This window comes from Lissotriton vulgaris, chromosome 12 (genome assembly GCF_964263255.1).
Source record: "Lissotriton vulgaris chromosome 12, aLisVul1.2, whole genome shotgun sequence".
NCBI classification, from domain to species: Eukaryota; Metazoa; Chordata; class Amphibia; order Caudata; family Salamandridae; genus Lissotriton; species Lissotriton vulgaris.
In genome coordinates, this window is record NC_141700.1 from 767,086,496 (window position 1) to 767,105,948 (window position 19,453).

General features: G+C 48.7%; 1 protein-coding gene across 1 annotated transcript in view; it reads right to left on the bottom strand.

Moving 5' to 3' along the window:
* Positions 1–785: 785 nt before the first annotated feature.
* LOC147678643 (monocarboxylate transporter 13-like) overlaps positions 786–19,453 on the bottom strand; it is a 124,915-nt gene continuing 106,247 nt past the window's right edge. The window contains exons 5-6 of the mRNA XM_086946089.1: positions 8,254–9,039; positions 786–6,440 (exon numbers count right to left, since the gene is read on the bottom strand). Coding sequence (XP_086802215.1) covers positions 6,172–6,440; positions 8,254–9,039 — 1,055 coding nt within the window. The 3' untranslated portion in view covers positions 786–6,171. The remainder of the gene's footprint in view (positions 6,441–8,253; positions 9,040–19,453) is intronic.

Consider the following 19,453-nt stretch of genomic DNA (forward strand, 5'->3'; position numbering starts at 1 on the left):
AGATTAGATTAGGATTGGATTTGATCATAATTGATTGGATTAGATTAGATGAGATTAGATTAGGTTAGATTAGGTTAGGATTAGATTAGAATATGAGTGTGCTAGATTAAAATTAAATTAGATTAAGATTGGATTAGATTATTAGATTAGATTAAACTGGATTAGATTAGGATTGGATTACACTAGGATTTGAAAGGATTAGATTGGATTAGATTAGTTTGTTTAGGATTGGATTTTGATTAAGATTTGATTTGATTATAATTGGATTAGATTAGATTAGGTTAAAGTGGATTAGATTAGTATTGGATTAGGATTAGATTACACTAGGATTTGAGTAGATCGGATTAGATTAGATTAGATTAGTTTAGGATTGGATTTGATTTTAATTGGATTATAATACAATAGAATAGAATAGATTAGATTAGATTAGGATTGGGCTACATTTGGATTAGATTAGATTAGGATTGGATTAGGATTGGATCTCAGAGGCAAAATAATGACTGGAAGCCCCAGTTCACAGGTACTATATTGCTATTACAATAACTCACTTGATGCTGCAGTCGTAAGGTGTTAAAGCGAACCTTATTCCAATTTCAGTCTGCTCAACTCAGACAGATAGCTGTGCATTAAATGAACACTGTGAACATTTGGAGCTCATTTTCTTATGACCCATAGGTGGTGGATGTCGGACAACCTTTTTACTTAAAACATCAACATCTAAGATCTTCTTACCAAGACTGACCTTGTGCCACCACCTCCTGCCCTTTAGAAATATTTCCAGAGGCTTATGTATTTCCTTTTATTCTGGGTTTGTTCAATATCTACAGTGCCAGGTTACTTTCTAGGTGATAGTTTATACTCTACAAATACAGTAAAATCACATAACATTGCATTTACACAGAGGGGTCCTTCTATGTCCAGAAGTATCACTGTTCATGCTGAGGGAGTCCGCTTTGTTCTGGGTGCCACACGTGTGCTAGGAAGCGCTTACATGCTTCTATGGCCCCTTATATGAGCGGATGCCCCCCTTCATTGGCTGAGGGTGCTCAGTATATGCCTGTGCACCTTCTACTTGCCCGCTGGGTTTGCAGAAGGACTGTCTTTGTGTTGGGTGCCATGTGTCTGCTCGAAAGCGCCTGTATGTTCTATGACCCCCATATGAGCTGATGCCCCCTTCTTGGACTGAAGGCTCTGAGTATGTCTGTGTGCCCTCTGGATGTTCTCACAGATCCCTCTTTGTGCTGGGTGTACTCGAAAGTGCTTGTAACTCTATGACCCCTTATGTAAGCTGATCCCCCCTTGTGTGCTGAGGGGCAGAAACGTGTGTGAGCTTGCTGATGAACTGTGGTGTGTGCCAGGGGCGTAACACAGGCCCCCGCATCCCCCGCAGTGCGGGGGGCCCCCTCAGCACTGTACTCATGCCAGAGAGCTCCAGACTGATTCCGGAGCAGGGGCCCCTCTGTGTACCTTGCGGGGGGCCCCTTGAACTCTGGTTACGCCACTGGTGTGTGCTTAGGGGTTCCATGTATTTTCAGACCGGGGTATGTGCCAGTATGACCTGGATATGCTAAAGGGCCCCTGTGTGTGACCATAGCCATGTTGTCACAACTGGCACATGCTGTAGGGGATGTATGACGATACAACGAGGGCCATTTCAACGCGGTCTGTTAGATGGCGGTTTTCACACACCAAGTTGTTACATCGACTTGCACTGGAGAGGCGCTGGACTTAGGAATAGTGTGAATTACTATTCCAACTCCAGTCTACATACAGTAGGAAAGGATTGGAAACAGTAAATTACACTATTCCTTAGTCTACAGCGCCCTTCAGTGCAAGTCTGTGTAACGACTTGCGTACTGAAAACCATGATGTAATAGTACCACAGTGCAAATGGATGCATGGTAAACAATGTCTCCCGCTGTAGGGCTCTGTATGTGCTGGACTTAGGCTGTGTGTGCAGAGGACCCTTGTGTGTAAACTCTGAGCCCCCCTGTGGTGAAGAGTCCCAGAAAGTGTTCAGAGGGGCCTGCCTGTGCTGTGGGAAACCCTCTATGTGCTGAAGCAACCTATGTGTAAGAAGGACCACTGTGTGTGGACAGGGCCTACATGTGTACAGCGTCCCATGTGTAGTGACTGAGCAGCCCCCCATCAGGCGAGGGGCTATTCCGTGTGCTGAGAGTTACACTACATGGGGTTAGGGAGCCTGAGTATTTGGGCTAGGACCCTGTAAGTGCAAAGGAGTCCCTGTATGTGCAAATATGCCTCTGTGTTGGCCACATGCCTCTATATGTGCTGCAGGTTCATCTATATATGCTGCGGTGCACAGAGCCCCTGTGCCCTGTGTTTGTGCCATAGCGCCTGAGGCACACCCCATGGAGAAGATATATGCGTTAAAAGGCCCCTATGTGAGGGGCGAGAGCCAGTATGAGATGAACCGCCTTTGAAGGTGCTAAGGAGCCCATGCCTGTAATGGAGGGGACCCTGTATGTGTTGAGGGGCCCGAATGGGGTGAAGTGCCCTGTAAGAGCTAAGGGGTTCCAGCAGGTGTAAATATAGCAGTGTGTGTACCAAGGCCCTTACCTGTGCTGAGGGCCCTCCTGTGTGTGTCAAAGGGTCCATGTTTGTGCTGAGGGCCCCCCCGGGTGTGCCGATGACCCCCATGAAGACGCCCTATGGAACCCTTGTGTGTGAAGCGTGCAGCCCCTGTACTTGCCTTGTGGAACCCCGATGTGTTCTAGATCAACCCCCTTCATGTGCGCATTGGAGACCCTATATGCATCCTGCGATGCACCTGTGTGTTATGGAGCCCTTATACGTGTGATACAGCTCACAAGGCCCTGTAGTAAATAACCTCTCTTCTGCATTTTAGATGGCCCTTGTAAATGCCTTTTATTTGGGGTCCCTATATGTGCCTCACGTAACTCCTGTGTGCTACAATACACCTGTGCAACGAACCCCCAATATCTGGGATATAGAACTTCCCTAGCTGCATTATGGAGCCCCTCTGTGTGTATTCTCAACACCTTGCAAGTGAGCTCTGTATGTGCTCTGTGAACTACATGTATGTGTGCTACGGGGCCCCCGACTGGACCAAGGTGAGGGCCTGTAACAGTATTGGAGAACTTCTGGGTGCTTGCTACGGAGCCCTATATGTGTGTTGTATGTGCGCTATGGACCCTCATGTGTGTGTCATCAAGCGCAGGCATGTACGTTTAAAGCCCCTGCATGTGCAGGAAGGGACCCCGTATGTGCATGAAAAATGCCCTGTGTGTGTGTCGCGGAGCTCCAGTTCATGTATTCATGAGCATCTGTATGTGCCCTGTGGAGACCATGCATGTGACCTATGCAGCCATTGTGTGGTATGAAGGCCCCAGTATGCGTGTCATGGTGCCATTGCAAGTGCACAATTGTACTCCTGTTGGGTTCGCCCAACCTATGTTGCACCTGGTTCCTGCTAAATACGTGTAAACTGCACGTGCAGCTTCAAAAACGAAAAAGAAAGCTGTTCCAGGAGCACAAGAGTTACAGGCTGCACACAGGTCAAATCTCACATACAGGCCTACAAAGTTGTTTGCCACCAATTACTCTTAAGAGAAATGTAACTGGGCGACAGTATGAGTGGCTGCACAAGCATTAGACAGTGTTTACAAGAAAAGACAAACATGTTTGCCTTTAAAAAGCCATATTTACCACCTGTGTAAATCATCTGTAAACCTTCACTATATGTTTTGCACAGCTGTAAACCTGAACTAAACGTTTTGCACACTGCTTAGTATTCAAATCTTTTGAACAGTATGTGAAACCTTTTTCCAGTTAAATTTGAAAGATAACATTAGCTTAAAGGCCATGTGCAGTCGATGCAACAGGCTGCATTTTTAAAGTGCAACTTTGTGGCTATATTCCTAAAATGTTTCTAACTTTTGCTAGGAAAAAGCTACAAACGTAATTTTTGGAAAATATAGGTAAACACATATGAGAAAATCAGTTGAAACGTTTGATTTTGTATAATTCCCACTATTTATATGACTATTGTGTGTGTTCATATTTCCTTTCAAGATGCTGTCTAATGATATGAAAAAGGCATAATGGTTTGCCTCTGGCGGGGCTCCCTGCGGCTTGCAAATATTTGCTAAAATTCACATCTCATTACCTCTGAAGCATCTGGCCTTCTGCCAATCTTTAAAGGCTGGAGCACAAAGGACCCAAAATAGGAAGCGCTCCTTCTTTCAAATCTTTTCACAGTCAACATAATCTGTCCCTTGCTCCCTATGTCTTAAAAGGTCTTTCCAGCCTCATTGGAGCCCGTCCAAGAAGGATAGGAAAGCAAGTGTATCCTGTAGGCCCTACATCTGAGGTTCTTCATTGTGTGTCAGTTTAATCTTTACATTGTATTCCTTTCTGCTGAAATGTTTTGCATTTTTAACTTATTTCTTGTCTGCATAGGCACTTGTAGAGCCCAAACCTAGCTAGAGAATATGCCAGGGAAGCTATGGCAGGCAGCACCAACCTATGATTCAGCATTGTTTACAAGAGGCAGGGGCTTCATATGTAATGGGTTCTGTAATGTTCTTATGGTGTTCCTGTAGATGTCCCACATAAAACTATCTCTGAGAAAGACCAGGCTGCTTGTTCCAAGACATCAGAAATGAGCCAGGAATTCCTCATGGAAATCTGCGTATGTAATATGGCATTGATTGTTTTGCCTTTGTGGGATCTCAGCCACAGTTCACATCAAACTGCACCTCTCTCTTTCACAGTTTAACAATCAGGTTTCCTATACCCTGTGTGCACAGTACAGGGCCCCTGCATGAGCACTATGGAGCCTTGTTTGTGCATTATGAAGCCCTGATATGTGTCATATTGACCTCTGTGAGTATGCTATGGAGGCCCAGTAGATGTATTTAGGAGCCCCTACACATGCCTCTTGGGCCCATTTATGTGCATTATGAAAGCCTTGCTTGTAGAGCCCTTATTCCTGCAGGGGAAATAACCTTTACATTGCAGTCATTAGACCGCGAGGCCTTTACAATGCGGTCGTTACTCCGACCACGTTGTTACAACGCGATGCCATTACTACGCAAGTCATTACATCGACTTGCAGTAGATGGCGCTCTAACATAAGGAATAGTATAATTTACTATTCCAACACCTTCCCTACAGTTGCGTAGGCTGGAGTTGGAATAGTAAATGATACATTCCTAATGTTACAGCGCCATCTACGGCAAGTCGATGTAATGACTTGTGTAGTAATGGTATCGCGTTGTTACAGAATGCGATGTAATTGCATGTGTTGTAGCATGCTATATTCCTGTATCTACCCTGTGGATCTCCTGTGTCTTTCCTGTGGAGTCTCTGTGAATGCCCTGTGCACACTAGTATGTTCTCTATAGGCTGCCTGCGTGTTCTGATCCCATCCTTCGGCCCATCATGGCAATTTGACATGTTTTCCAGGGCTTTACGATACCCTGTGGACAAAGACATGTCTTCACCCATGTACACTACAATTCTGCACCGCCACTGGCATATATTCTATGTGAGGCAGAACTGGACCTGGCGCAACATCCTTCTCCGAAAGGGGTGGAGCAGTCATCACGGTGGTTCTTTGTGAAGCGGCACAGAGTTGGAGCCCACGACAAGTGCATTTTTAGTGCAAAATTACTGATATGGACAGATAGCTGACATGGCAGTGGGTAGAGCTGCTTGCTCAAGGTCTAGACCTCGCAGAAGGTGCTCTATTATGCGAGTTAGCATCCAGTACGTCAGCCAGAAGATGGCCATTGGACAATGTCATCTCTTCTTGACCAGTCTCTGGACATGGCTCGGAAACTTCTCAGGTGCTGCTCTCTCAATATAGCCTGGACATACACTCCTGGCCAAAGGTGCTTGTTCACAAGAGTGTTTTTGCATGATTCAAGATGTCTCAGGTTTTGTGTACTAGTCATCGGGCAAGTTATACCAGAAGCAGTTAGACTTCTTTCTCCTACAGTTTGCAAAGAGAGGATGGAGAAATAATGATACATTGAGACCTTGAACCCACCCTCATCCCAAAACATTAAAAGTGGAAAGGAGAGAGACCATCCCTGATGCTGCACACCACCATCAGACCATGTCTCCAGACTGTCGCTCAGGCTGACAATGCAGCAGGACTGTCATGTTTCCAGTCGCAAGGGGTCAGCACTCGCTGGACACAGCGGACATCTTTGTGGCCTGGGAGGTGTCCAGTGATTGGTCCGTAGAGGATGGAGAGATCAGAGTACTGAACACCGCTGCATCGTCGTCTTTGGGTGGTAACCCGCTGCTCTCCTTCTTCTTCTGGCAGGGCAATGAGGCACGTGAGAAGAATGAAGGGATGCACATCAGAACGCCGCTTCCAACCAGAATGAATCCACCACAGACGATGAACGAGACTCGAAAGTCCCCTGTAAGGTCCCTGAGAAATCCTGTCAACAGTGATGAGGGAGACAAAGATAGAGATGTTTGTCAGACACAAGCACTGCAGGCAACAAGCCACCTGGCCAACCTCCATCTCACTGTCAGGTGTCTTGACTGTCGCTCCGAGCCCCTCCTAACTCTTCTCAAGCACCTCCTAATCTTCCCCGTCCTTTCACATTTCCCCATCAACACTCCCAGGTTTTCCCATCAACATCACAACTGTCTGCATCTAAGCTACTTCATATCCCCTTCAATCACTTCCGGTGCTCCCTCAACTGTCCAGCTCCTTCTAGTGCCCTCTCATCCCTGCATTAGTTCCTTCATCTCATTTCTGCATTCTTGAAGTCCCCTCTCCTCTTAATTCCAGCCCACCACATCACAGAGACTTATCAATTTGCGATTCTCAATTAGAAAGTCGCAAATTGAGAATGCATTTCAGGGTTGTAAGGATGTCAATAGGACACCCTTTTGCACCCCTGAAATTAACATGTGTGCACATGTGGCCCACATGCATGCCCTAAGGGCATGTATGTGACCCACATGGCACTTTGAAAAATGCCAAAAAGTGCAATTTTCAAAGAAATCGCAAAATACCACCAACCTGAAGTTGGAGGTCTTTTGCGATTCCTTAAGCCAAAATTAGCACAACTTGGCCCTCATGAAGTTGGTGGCATTAAATGCAGTGTTGTGACAGCATTATGCACCTTTGGAGAGGGCAGTCTGTAGGGAGGTCCTCAAATTCCCCAAAAATCTGCGATACGAACCAACATTCCACTGATGAGATGTGGGGTTCACGTAACTGAGGGGGCTTCTGCATCACCATTTGCAATGATTTTTAGAGTGGTGGGTACAATGCTTACACTAGGTATGCAGTGATGAATGAATAGACACTCAGGGCCTCATTTAGGAGGTTTTAGTGCATGGCAGTGCCGAAAAGAATCTTGCTGCGCTGACCTGCATCAAAAATAAAATGTCTTTGAGATACGGAGTCTTCCTGTCCTTTTCCCCTGTGCTGGTGCTCAATGTGCTGCCACGTGCGAACGCAGGCACACTTGCGCCATGGTGCGTTGTAGGGGTGATTGTTTTTGAGCAGCTTTCTGCACAAAACCAATCACAAGAGGAGTTTTCTTGTTTCCATGTGTGCTGTCGAATGCAGCACACAGAAAAAGAAGAAAAAACAAGAACAATGATATTTCTCCATGCAGCACCTCCATAATGCCACCCCTGGGGTGGCGTTAGGATCCGATGAATTCCCAGGTTTACGATTCCTCGTAAATCTGGAAAGACTTCAGATTCCATGGGAACGCCCACTGCAACAACCATGGCACGCCCCTTTCTCGCAGTGTTCTGCATGAATGGGGCACATATTTATGAGGTCATGAAAGCCGTGCAAAGTGGCTTTACATGGCCTTGTACATATTCTGCCGCAGGTTATGCTACCGGAGTGTCAGAAAAATGACACTCCGGCTGTGCAAACGTGCTGCTAGGGGCCATAGAGGTTTGCTCAAACTTCCTGTCTGGACCTGAATGAGACATGTATCAAATTCAGCAGTAACGAGGGTTGTCACAGCGAAGGAATGGGTGCATGGTGTGCAGTCCTTAAAGAAACTGAGTGGTATTGTGGCAGAAGTCAGCTGCAACGCTGTACTTGCCAACCCTTTTTCTGTCCATTCCCAATTCAATTCCCAGCCAGCATTCCCAACCACATCCAGCCATTTATCCCATCTCCTCTGCCTTCTCTACCTATCTCTCTCTCATCCGCCTCCCCCCACATTTCTCATGCCCCTTCCCATCTTTTTTGTTTTTTCCTGCCCGTTTTACCTGAAAGCGGGGGGCCCAGCAGTCCCCCGAAGCTCATGACCATCAAGCATAGACCCACAGCACTGGTCACCCTCTCGATGGCCACCAGATCAGGCAGCACGGCGAAGATGATTGGGGCAAAGGCGCCAGCGCTCAGACCATAGAAGAGCCCTAGTGCCATGATGCCAGGGAAGGATTTGCCAAGGGGCAGGAGGAGCAGGCTGAGCCCAGTTACTGAGTTCCACAGCACCAGGAGGTGCAGCATTGTAAATAGCTTGAGGTCTGCAAAGCACCCAGAGAGGAGCCTTGCCCCTGCGTCTGCTAATGCAGTCACTGACATGAGAAATGCTGCCTCATAGTTGCTAAGGCCGAGGTCTTTTCCATGTGGCACCAGGTGGACGTAAGGCACGAAGTAGCCGGTGCCAATCAGCAGCATGCCAACCGAGTACAACACAAAGCCACGGTTCCGGAAGAGACTGAGGTCCAGGACGGAGGCCATCTTGCGCAGGAACAAGGTCCCCTTGGACGGCTTCTTTGCTTCTTCGGGGCCAGGTCTGGTGTCTTCTGGAACAGGGAGCGGCCGAAGCAGGGCACCACAAATGCATAGGTTCAACACTATCCCTGCGAGGATGATGAGGGCTCCACGCCAGCTGTAGGCATCGATCAGAGCCTGGAAGAGTGGTGAGAAGATGAAGGAGGAGAGGCCATTGCCAGTGAGTGCCAGGCCCAGTGCTAGGACCCTTCGGCGGAGGAAGTACTTTGGGAGGATGCCCATCGTTGGGGCAAATACCAGTGCCCAACCGAAGCCTGGGTGGGAAGAAGAACACAAACATGTTTATAATCCACTTCAGCCATGACACATTTCCCCCACTCTGTGATGTTACTTCACACTAAGGGGCAGAGCTAGAGTTTGGCAAATGGTAAAAGACATTATGGGGCAGATGTAGGTAAATACTATTTACCTATTCGTAAATACCGAATTTTACTGATTCGGTATTTAAGAATAGGTAAATAGTATGTAGGTAATTTTTCGGTAAATTATACCGAATCCTTAAAATTTGCTATTTATCGAATCGGTATTTACCGATTCGGTAATTGCCATTCATTCCTATGGGCCCCTAGAGGCCCATAGGAATGAATGGCAATTACCGAATCGGTAAATACCGATTCGGTAAAATGGGAGACACATTCAAGGGTGCCAGGGTGTCACTTTGACACCCTGTTGCACCCCTGAATCGTGCTTGTGTGCAGATGTGGCACACATACATGCCCTGAGGGCATGTATGTCTGCCACATGGCACAGTTGAAAATGCACAGATTTGTATTTTCAAAGGTATTGTTGGTGGTAAATAACGAATCCTAAAATGGGAAAAGCACTCATTTGAATGCTCCCTACATTGCAAATTCGGTAATTTACCGATTCCTTAAAATACTGTAGGAGAGTAGGGTCTGCTATCCTATGGTCACCCCAATTTTTGCTTTTTGCTTCACTGGTTTTCGACTTACTGAGGCTGTGGGCCTGCTAATCAGACCCCCAGCCTGCTGTTCTCTCTCTAAATTCATAATACATGTGCTATAGGTACATACCACAATTGGAAATGGACTCCTTGTCAGCCCCTGTACCATGCACTATAGGTGCCCAGGGCATAGGTGCCACCAAGGCCTACCAGGGGCTGAAGCATAGCTTTTGCCACCCCTGGCTGGTTCTTAAATTGACACAACTGGCTGATCACTCAGCTGGGGCAAGTGGGTGTAATCACCCCTTGCTTAGATATAGTATGCCTATATCTAAACCTATATCTGGACACATATATAGCCTGTAAGCCACTCCTATGGAAGGCCTCATCAATCCTGGAGGCAGAGTGCGTGGTTTTATGTGAGATGGTGCTCTGGCATGAGCTGAGCCTGTCTGCAGCTGTCGGGAACAACTCCCTAAGCTGATCCGGGATAACGCCATACCATATACTCTTAAGCGCCTTATAATCCTCGCGGTTATATAGCAACTTTGGTTTGGCTTTATCAAAACATGTCGTGTAAGGTGTCATACGAATTGGAATACTACCCCCTCGCCAGTTCTGGCGACGGGGGTAGCATTCCACCCTTCTAGAGGGAGAAGACATGTTACTTTACCGAAACGCGGTTGATTTAAAATGAGCCTCAGATCCACAAAATGGATGCCCCTGCCACAGACACGGGTCTGACCTCCTGCTGCTGACCGAAACCCGGCAGAGGAGGCCTGGACAAAGAGTTTCCTGTCACAGGGCGGTGTCAAACCACCCCAGACAGGAGATAGTGGATTGGAGTAGGGAGGTTTCAATGAAACCAGACACTGCCTGGGGAGCACAAGGCTGCCCCTTGCAGGATCCGGCCAAACCGGTTCTGGGGCCTCCCAGCCCCTGTCCCAGCGCGGCCAGGATCAAAGGAGAGGGGTGTAACCACCCCCTTCCTCGGTCCCACCCATAGGAGGGGACCTAGCAGGATGTCCAACCCCCGAGATTCGAATAAGAGGGGGAGCAGTCCCAACGGACCTCAGATCATCCTGAAGAAACATAAGAAACGAAATCTGGACCCTTCGACTTTCTACACGACGTGAGAAGACTGAAGAATCTCCCTTGTGGTCAAGGAGTGACCACCCTGTGCAAACAGGCACCATCCAGCCCTCGACCCTTGCTTTGTTGCAGTTCCCGCCGGAACTCGAGCGACAGAGATCGACGAGATCAAGCTTGCCTGCCTTCTACCTGCCCGATCCACAGTCCCTGCAGAGCTGAGACCCGTGGAGGCGACCGGAAGCGTGGGGCACGCCATCTTGAAAAGGCCACGAGACGCTGACCGTGCAGCCCACGAGTGACCCTCGAAGCTGTACACCGGGGTTTGAGAAGCCCCAGCCCCGAGCTCCACTTGCACCAAAGCTCACCCCTCCACACTCGACGAGTGCTGCGTGGGGCCCTTCTGCTTGTGTGCGCTCGACGCGTTGGCCCGGTCACTTGCCAGCTGGCTTGTGGCCCCTGTGCCGACGAACTTTGAAATCCGACTTGCTTTTCTGGTTGCTCCAGATCTGCACCAGCTCCTGTGAAAAGGAGCCCCCACTCTGACCCTCCTGGTTCGAGTGATAAGCAATCTCCCGGTTCCGCGTGGATTGCTTTTGCCAAGTGCTGTTTGCTACAATCTTCAAGCCGACGGTGCTGACGGCGAGAGCCTACGTGGGACAGATCGTGACCTGCTCCTGGACGTCGCAGATGCCCCAGAGCCCACGTGACAGCGGAGAGAAGCCTATCGACAACCGCCTGATTGCGCCCGACATTGCCTGGTTCCGTCCTGGTTCCACCCTGGTCACTGCTGAGTGACCCAGACTCTGTCCCCTCTGCTTTCAGGTACTTTTCTACATCGATCCACCCTTGGATCGCACCGGACACTTCTGCTTCACAGCGCCTGCAGCTGCAACAGCTCCAAGCACCCAGAACCTGCGTGACAGAACCCGACGCCACTTCGACCCTGTGCACCCACGGCCTGTGGGTGAGGTAACTTTGCAACGCCGGTGTCTTTACACTGGTACACACCTCTAGGGTCTGTGTCTAAAGTTTTGTGTTCCTAGGTCCAGCGGAAGTATCTTTTTATTCACTTTAATTGACTTTTACGCACCATTGACAGTGCATTGGTGCGCGCCGCACTTTCCGTGCTGCACCCGTCTCCTGTGGGCTACTCCCGACTTCTTCATTGCTTGTCCTGACTGCTCCCAGCGAATCTCTAGGCCCTAGGCCTAACCATTGTTCGTAAAGTGTTACTTATACGACTTTTTTGATATATGGTCTGAGTGGCCACCCGCCCTCATCCATAAACGTGCAACTTTATATGTGTAACAGTGCTTTTGATTTAACGCTTGTGCCCCTTTCCTCATAAAGAGTACTGGGGAGTAATTTAGAAATAAATACATATATTTTTATAATATATACTTGTGTGGTGTCCTTTCATTTGATTACAGGATTGTATGTGGTAAAACAGCTCGCTTAACACGACCTCTTAAGTTAAGCCTTTAAGGCTGCTTAGTCCATGCTACCACTAGGATAGCTTGTCTACAAGGTTGACTTATAACCTGACATCTTTGGGGTTTGTTTGGACTGATAACCAGTGGTTCCAGAATTGGAAACACTACCTATCAGGCCAACTTCTCACATTGGTGTGCAGCGGTGCGGATTTGAGCTTGCTGTTTGTTTTACCATTGCAATCTTTATCAAATTGAAAGATCACATCAAGTACCTCTAGGTACATATAAATCAAAAGCTTAGCATATTAAGTTCTACTGAACTTAGTAGTTGTAGATTAAAGGGATTAGCACACCCTGACTACAACTCACTAGCAAGGTACAGTAGGAAACCACTTACTGTAGGTAAGTGCACCACTTACACCTCACTAGCAGTCATGTCTGATACAGGTAGAGCTTCAGGCTCTGCTCCTGTAATAGTTGATCCTATAGGGACAACATCCAGATATGACAACCTTAGCCACAAAGACCTGAGTGCCTTGTGCACAGCCAGGGGGCTAAAAAAGGGCAGAGGCCCTACCATTCCTTCCCTAGTAGCTCTCCTAGAAAAGGATGACCTAGATAAGGTGAGTCAGACTCCCTTAGAAACAGAGGAAGGGATAAACTCCCCTGAGAATGAGGATCTTCAAGATGATGTAGTGGAGGAGGAAGAAGAAGAAGAAGGCTCTGATGTAGATGAGCCTGAAGATCAGGATCAGGGGGGAAACCAGGTACAGGTTGCCAGGCTTAACCAGGCCAACTTGGACCTACATGGGAATGGAGGGGGCCAGCACCACTCCAGATCTCATAACCAAATTCTCCCAGGTAATAGAAGGGAGAGATCTCTGTCAAGGGACTCTCACCTTTCTAGTGCCTCAAGAGAATCTCAAAGAGGAATGACTTCCTCCCAGAGAAAAGAGCATAGGGCCAGGATGAGGGCTGTCCAACTCCAAATAGAAAGGGAAGAGGTAGCCTTGGCTCAAGCTAAACTTGCTTTAGCAAGAGAGAGAAAATTGTGTGGCTTAGATGCCACTGGTGGCAGCAAAGTTCCTAAAGAAAAAGACAGGGCCTATGACAATAGAAACCTGACAAAAATTGTGCCCCCCTACAAGGAAGGGGATGATATCCACAAATGGATGACTGCTCTTGAGAGGGCCTGCATGGTACAGCAGGTCCCTGAGGATCAGTGGGCAGCAATTTTATGGTACTCCTTTTCTGAGAAAGGGAGGGACAGGCTCCTCACTGTTAGACCTGAGGATGCCAAAAACTACTCTGTTCAGAAGAGTGCTCTTATTGAAGGGTTTGGCCTAACCACTGAGCAATACAGGTTGTTGTTCAGAGACACCCAAAAAGCACAGACTCAGGACTGGACTGATTTTGTAGATTGTGCCACTAAGGCTCTGGAGGGTTGGCTGCAGGGAAGTAAAGTTTCAGACTATACAGGATTGTACAATCTTATGATGAGAGAACAGATCCTTAATAACTGTCAGAACCAGCTGTTGCATCAATACCTTGTTGACTCTGATTTGACCTCTCCCCAAGAATTGGGAAAGAAGGCAGACAAATGGGTCAGAACAAGGATTAAGCAGAAAAACCAGAACCAAGGTGACCAGAAGAAAACAGACCAGAAGGGTGGGAATCAGAAAGATAAAGAAAGGGACCAGAAGTCTTCAGGCCCCCAAACTAGCAATAAGGAGGGGGGTTCCCAAAATGGAAACAAGAAAAAGAAGAATGATGGCCCAAAGAAACCTTGGTGTAATACCTGCAAATCAGTTTCACACTGGGGCAGTGAATGCACTAAGAAAAATCCAGTCCCCACCACTGCAGCTCCTAAAGCAACTGCACCCCCTAGTACAGTCAGCAGTGGTGGTACACAGCCAAAGGGTTTAGTAGGGTTGACCCTGGGTACTGAGGTGGAATCTGGCCTAGTCAGAATCCCCACACAGGCAGTTCTCCTATATGATGTGGACTTATCTTTGCCCACTGCAGTAAGCCCCAGTAACCTGGGCAAATATAGGCAGACTCCCTTAATTAATGAGAAACTGGCTCAGGCCTACAGGGACACTTGTGCCAGTGTCACAATGGTGGCACCTGGCTTTGTGGACCCTGGACAAATTGTACTAGGTGAAAGTTACCTAGTGACCAATGCAAGCAACTCCACTACTTCCCATAGTGTGGCTGTTGTGAACTTCTCCTGGGGAGGGGTAGATGGCCTAAAGAAAGTTGTTGTGAGTGCAGACCTCCCAGTAGACTGTCTGTTAGGCAATGATCTTGAAAGCTCAGTTTGGTCAGAAGTGGAGTACAGGACTCATGCAGAAATGCTAGGGATTTCAGCTCATGTCCTTGCAGTGACAAGGTCTCAGGCTAAGAAGTGCCTTCCTGAACCAGTGGTGGATCTTGAAACAATAGACCAACCACAACCCAAGAGAAGGAGCAAGAGGGTTAAGGCTGTGCCTTCCCACTTGCCCCAGGTTGAGGATCAAGTTTCACAGGAAACTGATTCTGCAGTCCAAGAGGAGACTGTCTCTGAGGAGCTTGAACCTGATCAGGTTGAGTTTCTGGGGACAGGGGGACCCTCAAGGGCAGACCTGGGGCAGGCCCAATTAGATTGCCCTTCACTTGAACCCCTCAGACAGCAAGCTGCTGCTGAGGCTGCAGGGAATGCTCAAGGTACCCATAAAGTGTATTGGGATGAAGGCCTCCTTTATTCAGAGGCTAGAGACCCCAAGCCTGGCACAACCAGGAGGTTGGTTATACCTTTGAAGTTTAGGGGCTTCCTTCTTATCTTGGCCCATGATATTCCCCTTGCAGGACACTTAGGCCAGAATAAGACTTGGGACAGGCTTGTTCCACACTTTCACTGGCCTCACATGTCAGAAAATGTCAAGGAGTTTTGTCGCTCCTGTGTCACTTGCCAAGCCAGTGGTAAGTCAGGTGGCACAACAAAGGCCCCCCTGATACCACTACCTGTGGTGGGGGTACCCTTTGAAAGAGTTGGAATAGACATTGTGGGTCCCATGGATCCTCAAACAGCATCTGGGCACAGATTTATACTGGTGGTAGTGGATCATGCCACCAGGTACCCAGAAGCAATTCCCCTGAGGACCACCACAGCTCCTGTGGTGGCAAAAGCCCTCATTGCAGTTTTCTCAAGAGTGGGCTTTCCAAAGGAGGTTCTTTCAGACAGAGGTACTAACTTCATGTCTGGATACTTAAAAGCAATGTGGAAAGAGTGTGGAGTAAACTATAAGTTTACCACACCCTACCATCCACAGTGCAATGGGCTTGTGGAAAGGTTCAACAAGACCCTAAAGGGAATGATAAAAGGTTTACCAGAGAAGCTTAGGCGGAAATGGGACATCCTTTTACCCTGCTTGCTCTTTGCTTACAGAGAGGTCCCACAGAAGGGGGTTGGCTACAGCCCTTTTGAACTTTTGTTTGGCCACCCTGTAAGAGGTCCATTGAGTTTGGTGAAGGAAGGATGGGAGTTACCTCTCAAAAAGCCTAAACTAGACATTGTGGACTATGTACTTGGTCTCCGCTCCAGGATGGCTGAATACATGGAGAGAGCATCCAAAAACCTTGAGGCAAGTCAGGAATTACAGAAAGCCTGGCATGACCAAAAGGCTGTTCTGGTTGAGTACCAGCCAGGGCAGAAGGTGTGGGTGTTGGACCCAGTGGGGCCAGCAGCTCTCCAGGACCAATGGACTGGACCCTACCCTATCATTGAAAAGAAGGGAGAAGTCACCTACTTGGTTGACTTTGGCACCCCTAGGAGCCCCCACAGGGTGCTCCATGTCAATCGTTTGAAAGCATTTGTTGACAGGGAGGACATGAGTCTCCTCATGGCCACAGATGGGGAACAGGAGGAAGAGAGTGACCCTCTCCCAGACCTGCTTTCCCAGAACCCTGATGATGGTTCAGTTGATGGAGTAGCCTTGGCAGGCAGCCTCACTGAGCAGCAACAGGTGGACTGCAGACAGGTGTTGCAGGCCCACAGACACTTGTTTTCACTCACACCCAGTCAGACTAACTGGTGCACCCATGAGGTGGATACTGGTGACAATCTGCCTGTGAAGAATAAGATCTACAGGCAACCTGACCATGTCAGGGATTGTATAAAGGCTGAGGTGCAAAAGATGTTGGAGCTTGGAGTGATTGAGCCATCAGAGAGCCCATGGGCTAGCCCAGTGGTCCTTGTGCCAAAACCTCATACCAAAGATGGGAAGAGAGAAATGAGGTTTTGTGTGGACTACAGAGGTCTCAATGCTGTCACTAGGACAGATGCTCATCCCATTCCAAGAGCAGATGAGCTCATTGATAAATTGGCTTCTGCCAAGTTTCTGAGCACATTTGATTTGACAGCTGGCTACTGGCAAATCAGACTAGCTGAAGAGTCAAAAGCCAAAACAGCATTCTCTACCCCTAGTGGACATTATCAGTTTGTGGTAATGCCCTTTGGTTTGAAGAATGCACCTGCCACTTTCCAAAGGTTGGTGAACCAAGTCCTTGCTGGGTTGGATGACTTTTGAGCAGCATATCTAGATGATATTGCTGTCTTTAGCTCCACCTGGGAGGATCACCTGATCCACCTGAAGAAGGTTCTGGAGGCCCTGCAAAAGGCAGGCCTGACTATCAAGGCTACTAAGTGCCAGATAGGGCAGAGCAAGGTTGTGTACTTGGGCCACCTAGTAGGTGGGGGTCAAGTTCAACCACTGGAGAGCAAGATCCAGACCATACAGGACTGGGCTCCTCCAACTACCCAGACACAAGTCAGAGCCTTCTTGGGCCTGACTGGGTATTACAGAAAATTTGTAAAGAACTATGGGTCCATTGTGACACCATTGAATGACTTGACATCCAAGAAGATGCCCAAAAAGGTTAAGTGGACAGTTAGCTGTCAAAAGGCATTTGATGACCTGAAGAAGGCCATGTGCTCTGCACCTATCCTGAAGAGTCCTGACTACTCCAAACAGTTCATTGTACAGACAGATGCTTCTGAGTTGGGGGTGGGAGCTGTGCTTTCACAACTTAATCAAGATGGTCAAGACCAGCCCATTGCTTTTATTAGCAGAAGGCTGACCCCCAGGGAGAAACGTTGGTCAGCTATTGAGAGGGAGGCCTTTGCTGTGGTTTGGGCCCTGAAGAAGTTGAGGCCATACTTGTTTGGTACTCACTTCCTAATTCAGACAGACCATAAGCCCCTCTTGTGGCTAAATCAGATGAAGGGTGAAAATCCCAAACTGCTCAGGTGGTCCATTTCCCTACAGGGGATGGACTTTACAGTGGAGCACCGCCCAGGGACTGACCATGGTAATGCAGATGGTCTCTCCAGGTACTTCCACTTAGAACATGAAGACTTATCTGGTCAAGGTTAAGTTTAATGTCCCTGCGTTTGGGGGGGGGGTTATGTAGGAGAGTAGGGTCTGCTATCCTATGGTCACCCCAATTTTTGCTTCACTGGTTTTCGACTTACTGAGGCTGTGGGCCTGCTAATCAGACCCCCAGCCTGCTGTTCTCTCTCTAAATTCATAATACATGTGCTATAGGTACATACCACAATTGGAAATGGACTCCTTGTCAGCCCCTGTACCATGCACTATAGGTGCCCAGGGCATAGGTGCCACCAAGGCCTACCAGGGGCTGAAGCATAGCTTTTGCCACCCCTGGCTGGTTCTTAAATTGACACAACTGGCTGATCACTCAGCTGGGGCAAGTGGGTGTAATCACCCCTTGCTTAGATATAGTATACCTATATCTAAACCTATATCTGGACACATATATAGCCTGTAAGCCACTCCTATGGAAGGCCTCATCAATCCTGGAGGCAGAGTGCGTGGTTTTATGTGAGATGGTGCTCTGGCATGAGCTGAGCCTGTCTGCAGCTGTCGGGAACAACTCCCTAAGCTGATCCGGGATAACGCCATACCATATACTCTTAAGCGCCTTATAATCCTCGCGGTTATATAGCAACTTTGGTTTGGCTTTATCAAAACATGTCGTGTAAGGTGTCATACGAATTGGAATACTACCCCCTCGCCAGTTCTGGCGACGGGGGTAGCATTCCACCCTTCTAGAGGGAGAAGACATGTTACTTTACCGAAACGCGGTTGATTTAAAATGAGCCTCAGATCCACAAAATGGATGCCCCTGCCACAGACACGGGTCTGACCTCCTGCTGCTGACCGAAACCCGGCAGAGGAGGCCTGGACAAAGAGTTTCCTGTCACAGGGCGGTGTCAAACCACCCCAGACAGGAGATAGTGGATTGGAGTAGGGAGGTTTCAATGAAACCAGACACTGCCTGGGGAGCACAAGGCTGCCCCTTGCAGGATCCGGCCAAACCGGTTCTGGGGCCTCCCAGCCCCTGTCCCAGCGCGGCCAGGATCAAAGGAGAGGGGTGTAACCACCCCCTTCCTGGGTCCCACCCATAGGAGGGGACCTAGCAGGATGTCCAACCCCCGAGATTCGAATAAGAGGGGGAGCAGTCCCAACGGACCTCAGATCATCCTGAAGAAACATAAGAAACGAAATCTGGACCCTTCGACTTTCTACACGACGTGAGAAGACTGAAGAATCTCCCTTGTGGTCAAGGAGTGACCACCCTGTGCAAACAGGCACCATCCAGCCCTCGACCCTTGCTTTGTTGCAGTTCCCGCCGGAACTCGAGCGACAGAGATCGACGAGATCAAGCTTGCCTGCCTTCTACCTGCCCGATCCACAGTCCCTGCAGAGCTGAGACCCGTGGAGGCGACCGGAAGCGTGGGGCACGCCATCTTGAAAAGGCCACGAGACGCTGACCGTGCAGCCCACGAGTGACCCTCGAAGCTGTACACCGGGGTTTGAGAAGCCCCAGCCCCGAGCTCCACTTGCACCAAAGCTCACCCCTCCACACTCGACGAGTGCTGCGTGGGGCCCTTCTGCTTGTGTGCGCTTGACGCGTTGGCCCGGTCACTTGCCAGCTGGCTTGTGGCCCCTGTGCCGACGAACTTTGAAATCCGACTTGCTTTTCTGGTTGCTCCAGATCTGCACCAGCTCCTGTGAAAAGGAGCCCCCACTCTGACCCTCCTGGTTCGAGTGATAAGCAATCTCCCGGTTCCGCGTGGATTGCTTTTGCCAAGTGCTGTTTGCAACAATCTTCAAGCCGACGGTGCTGACGGCGAGAGCCTACGTGGGACAGATCGTGACCTGCTCCTGGACGTCG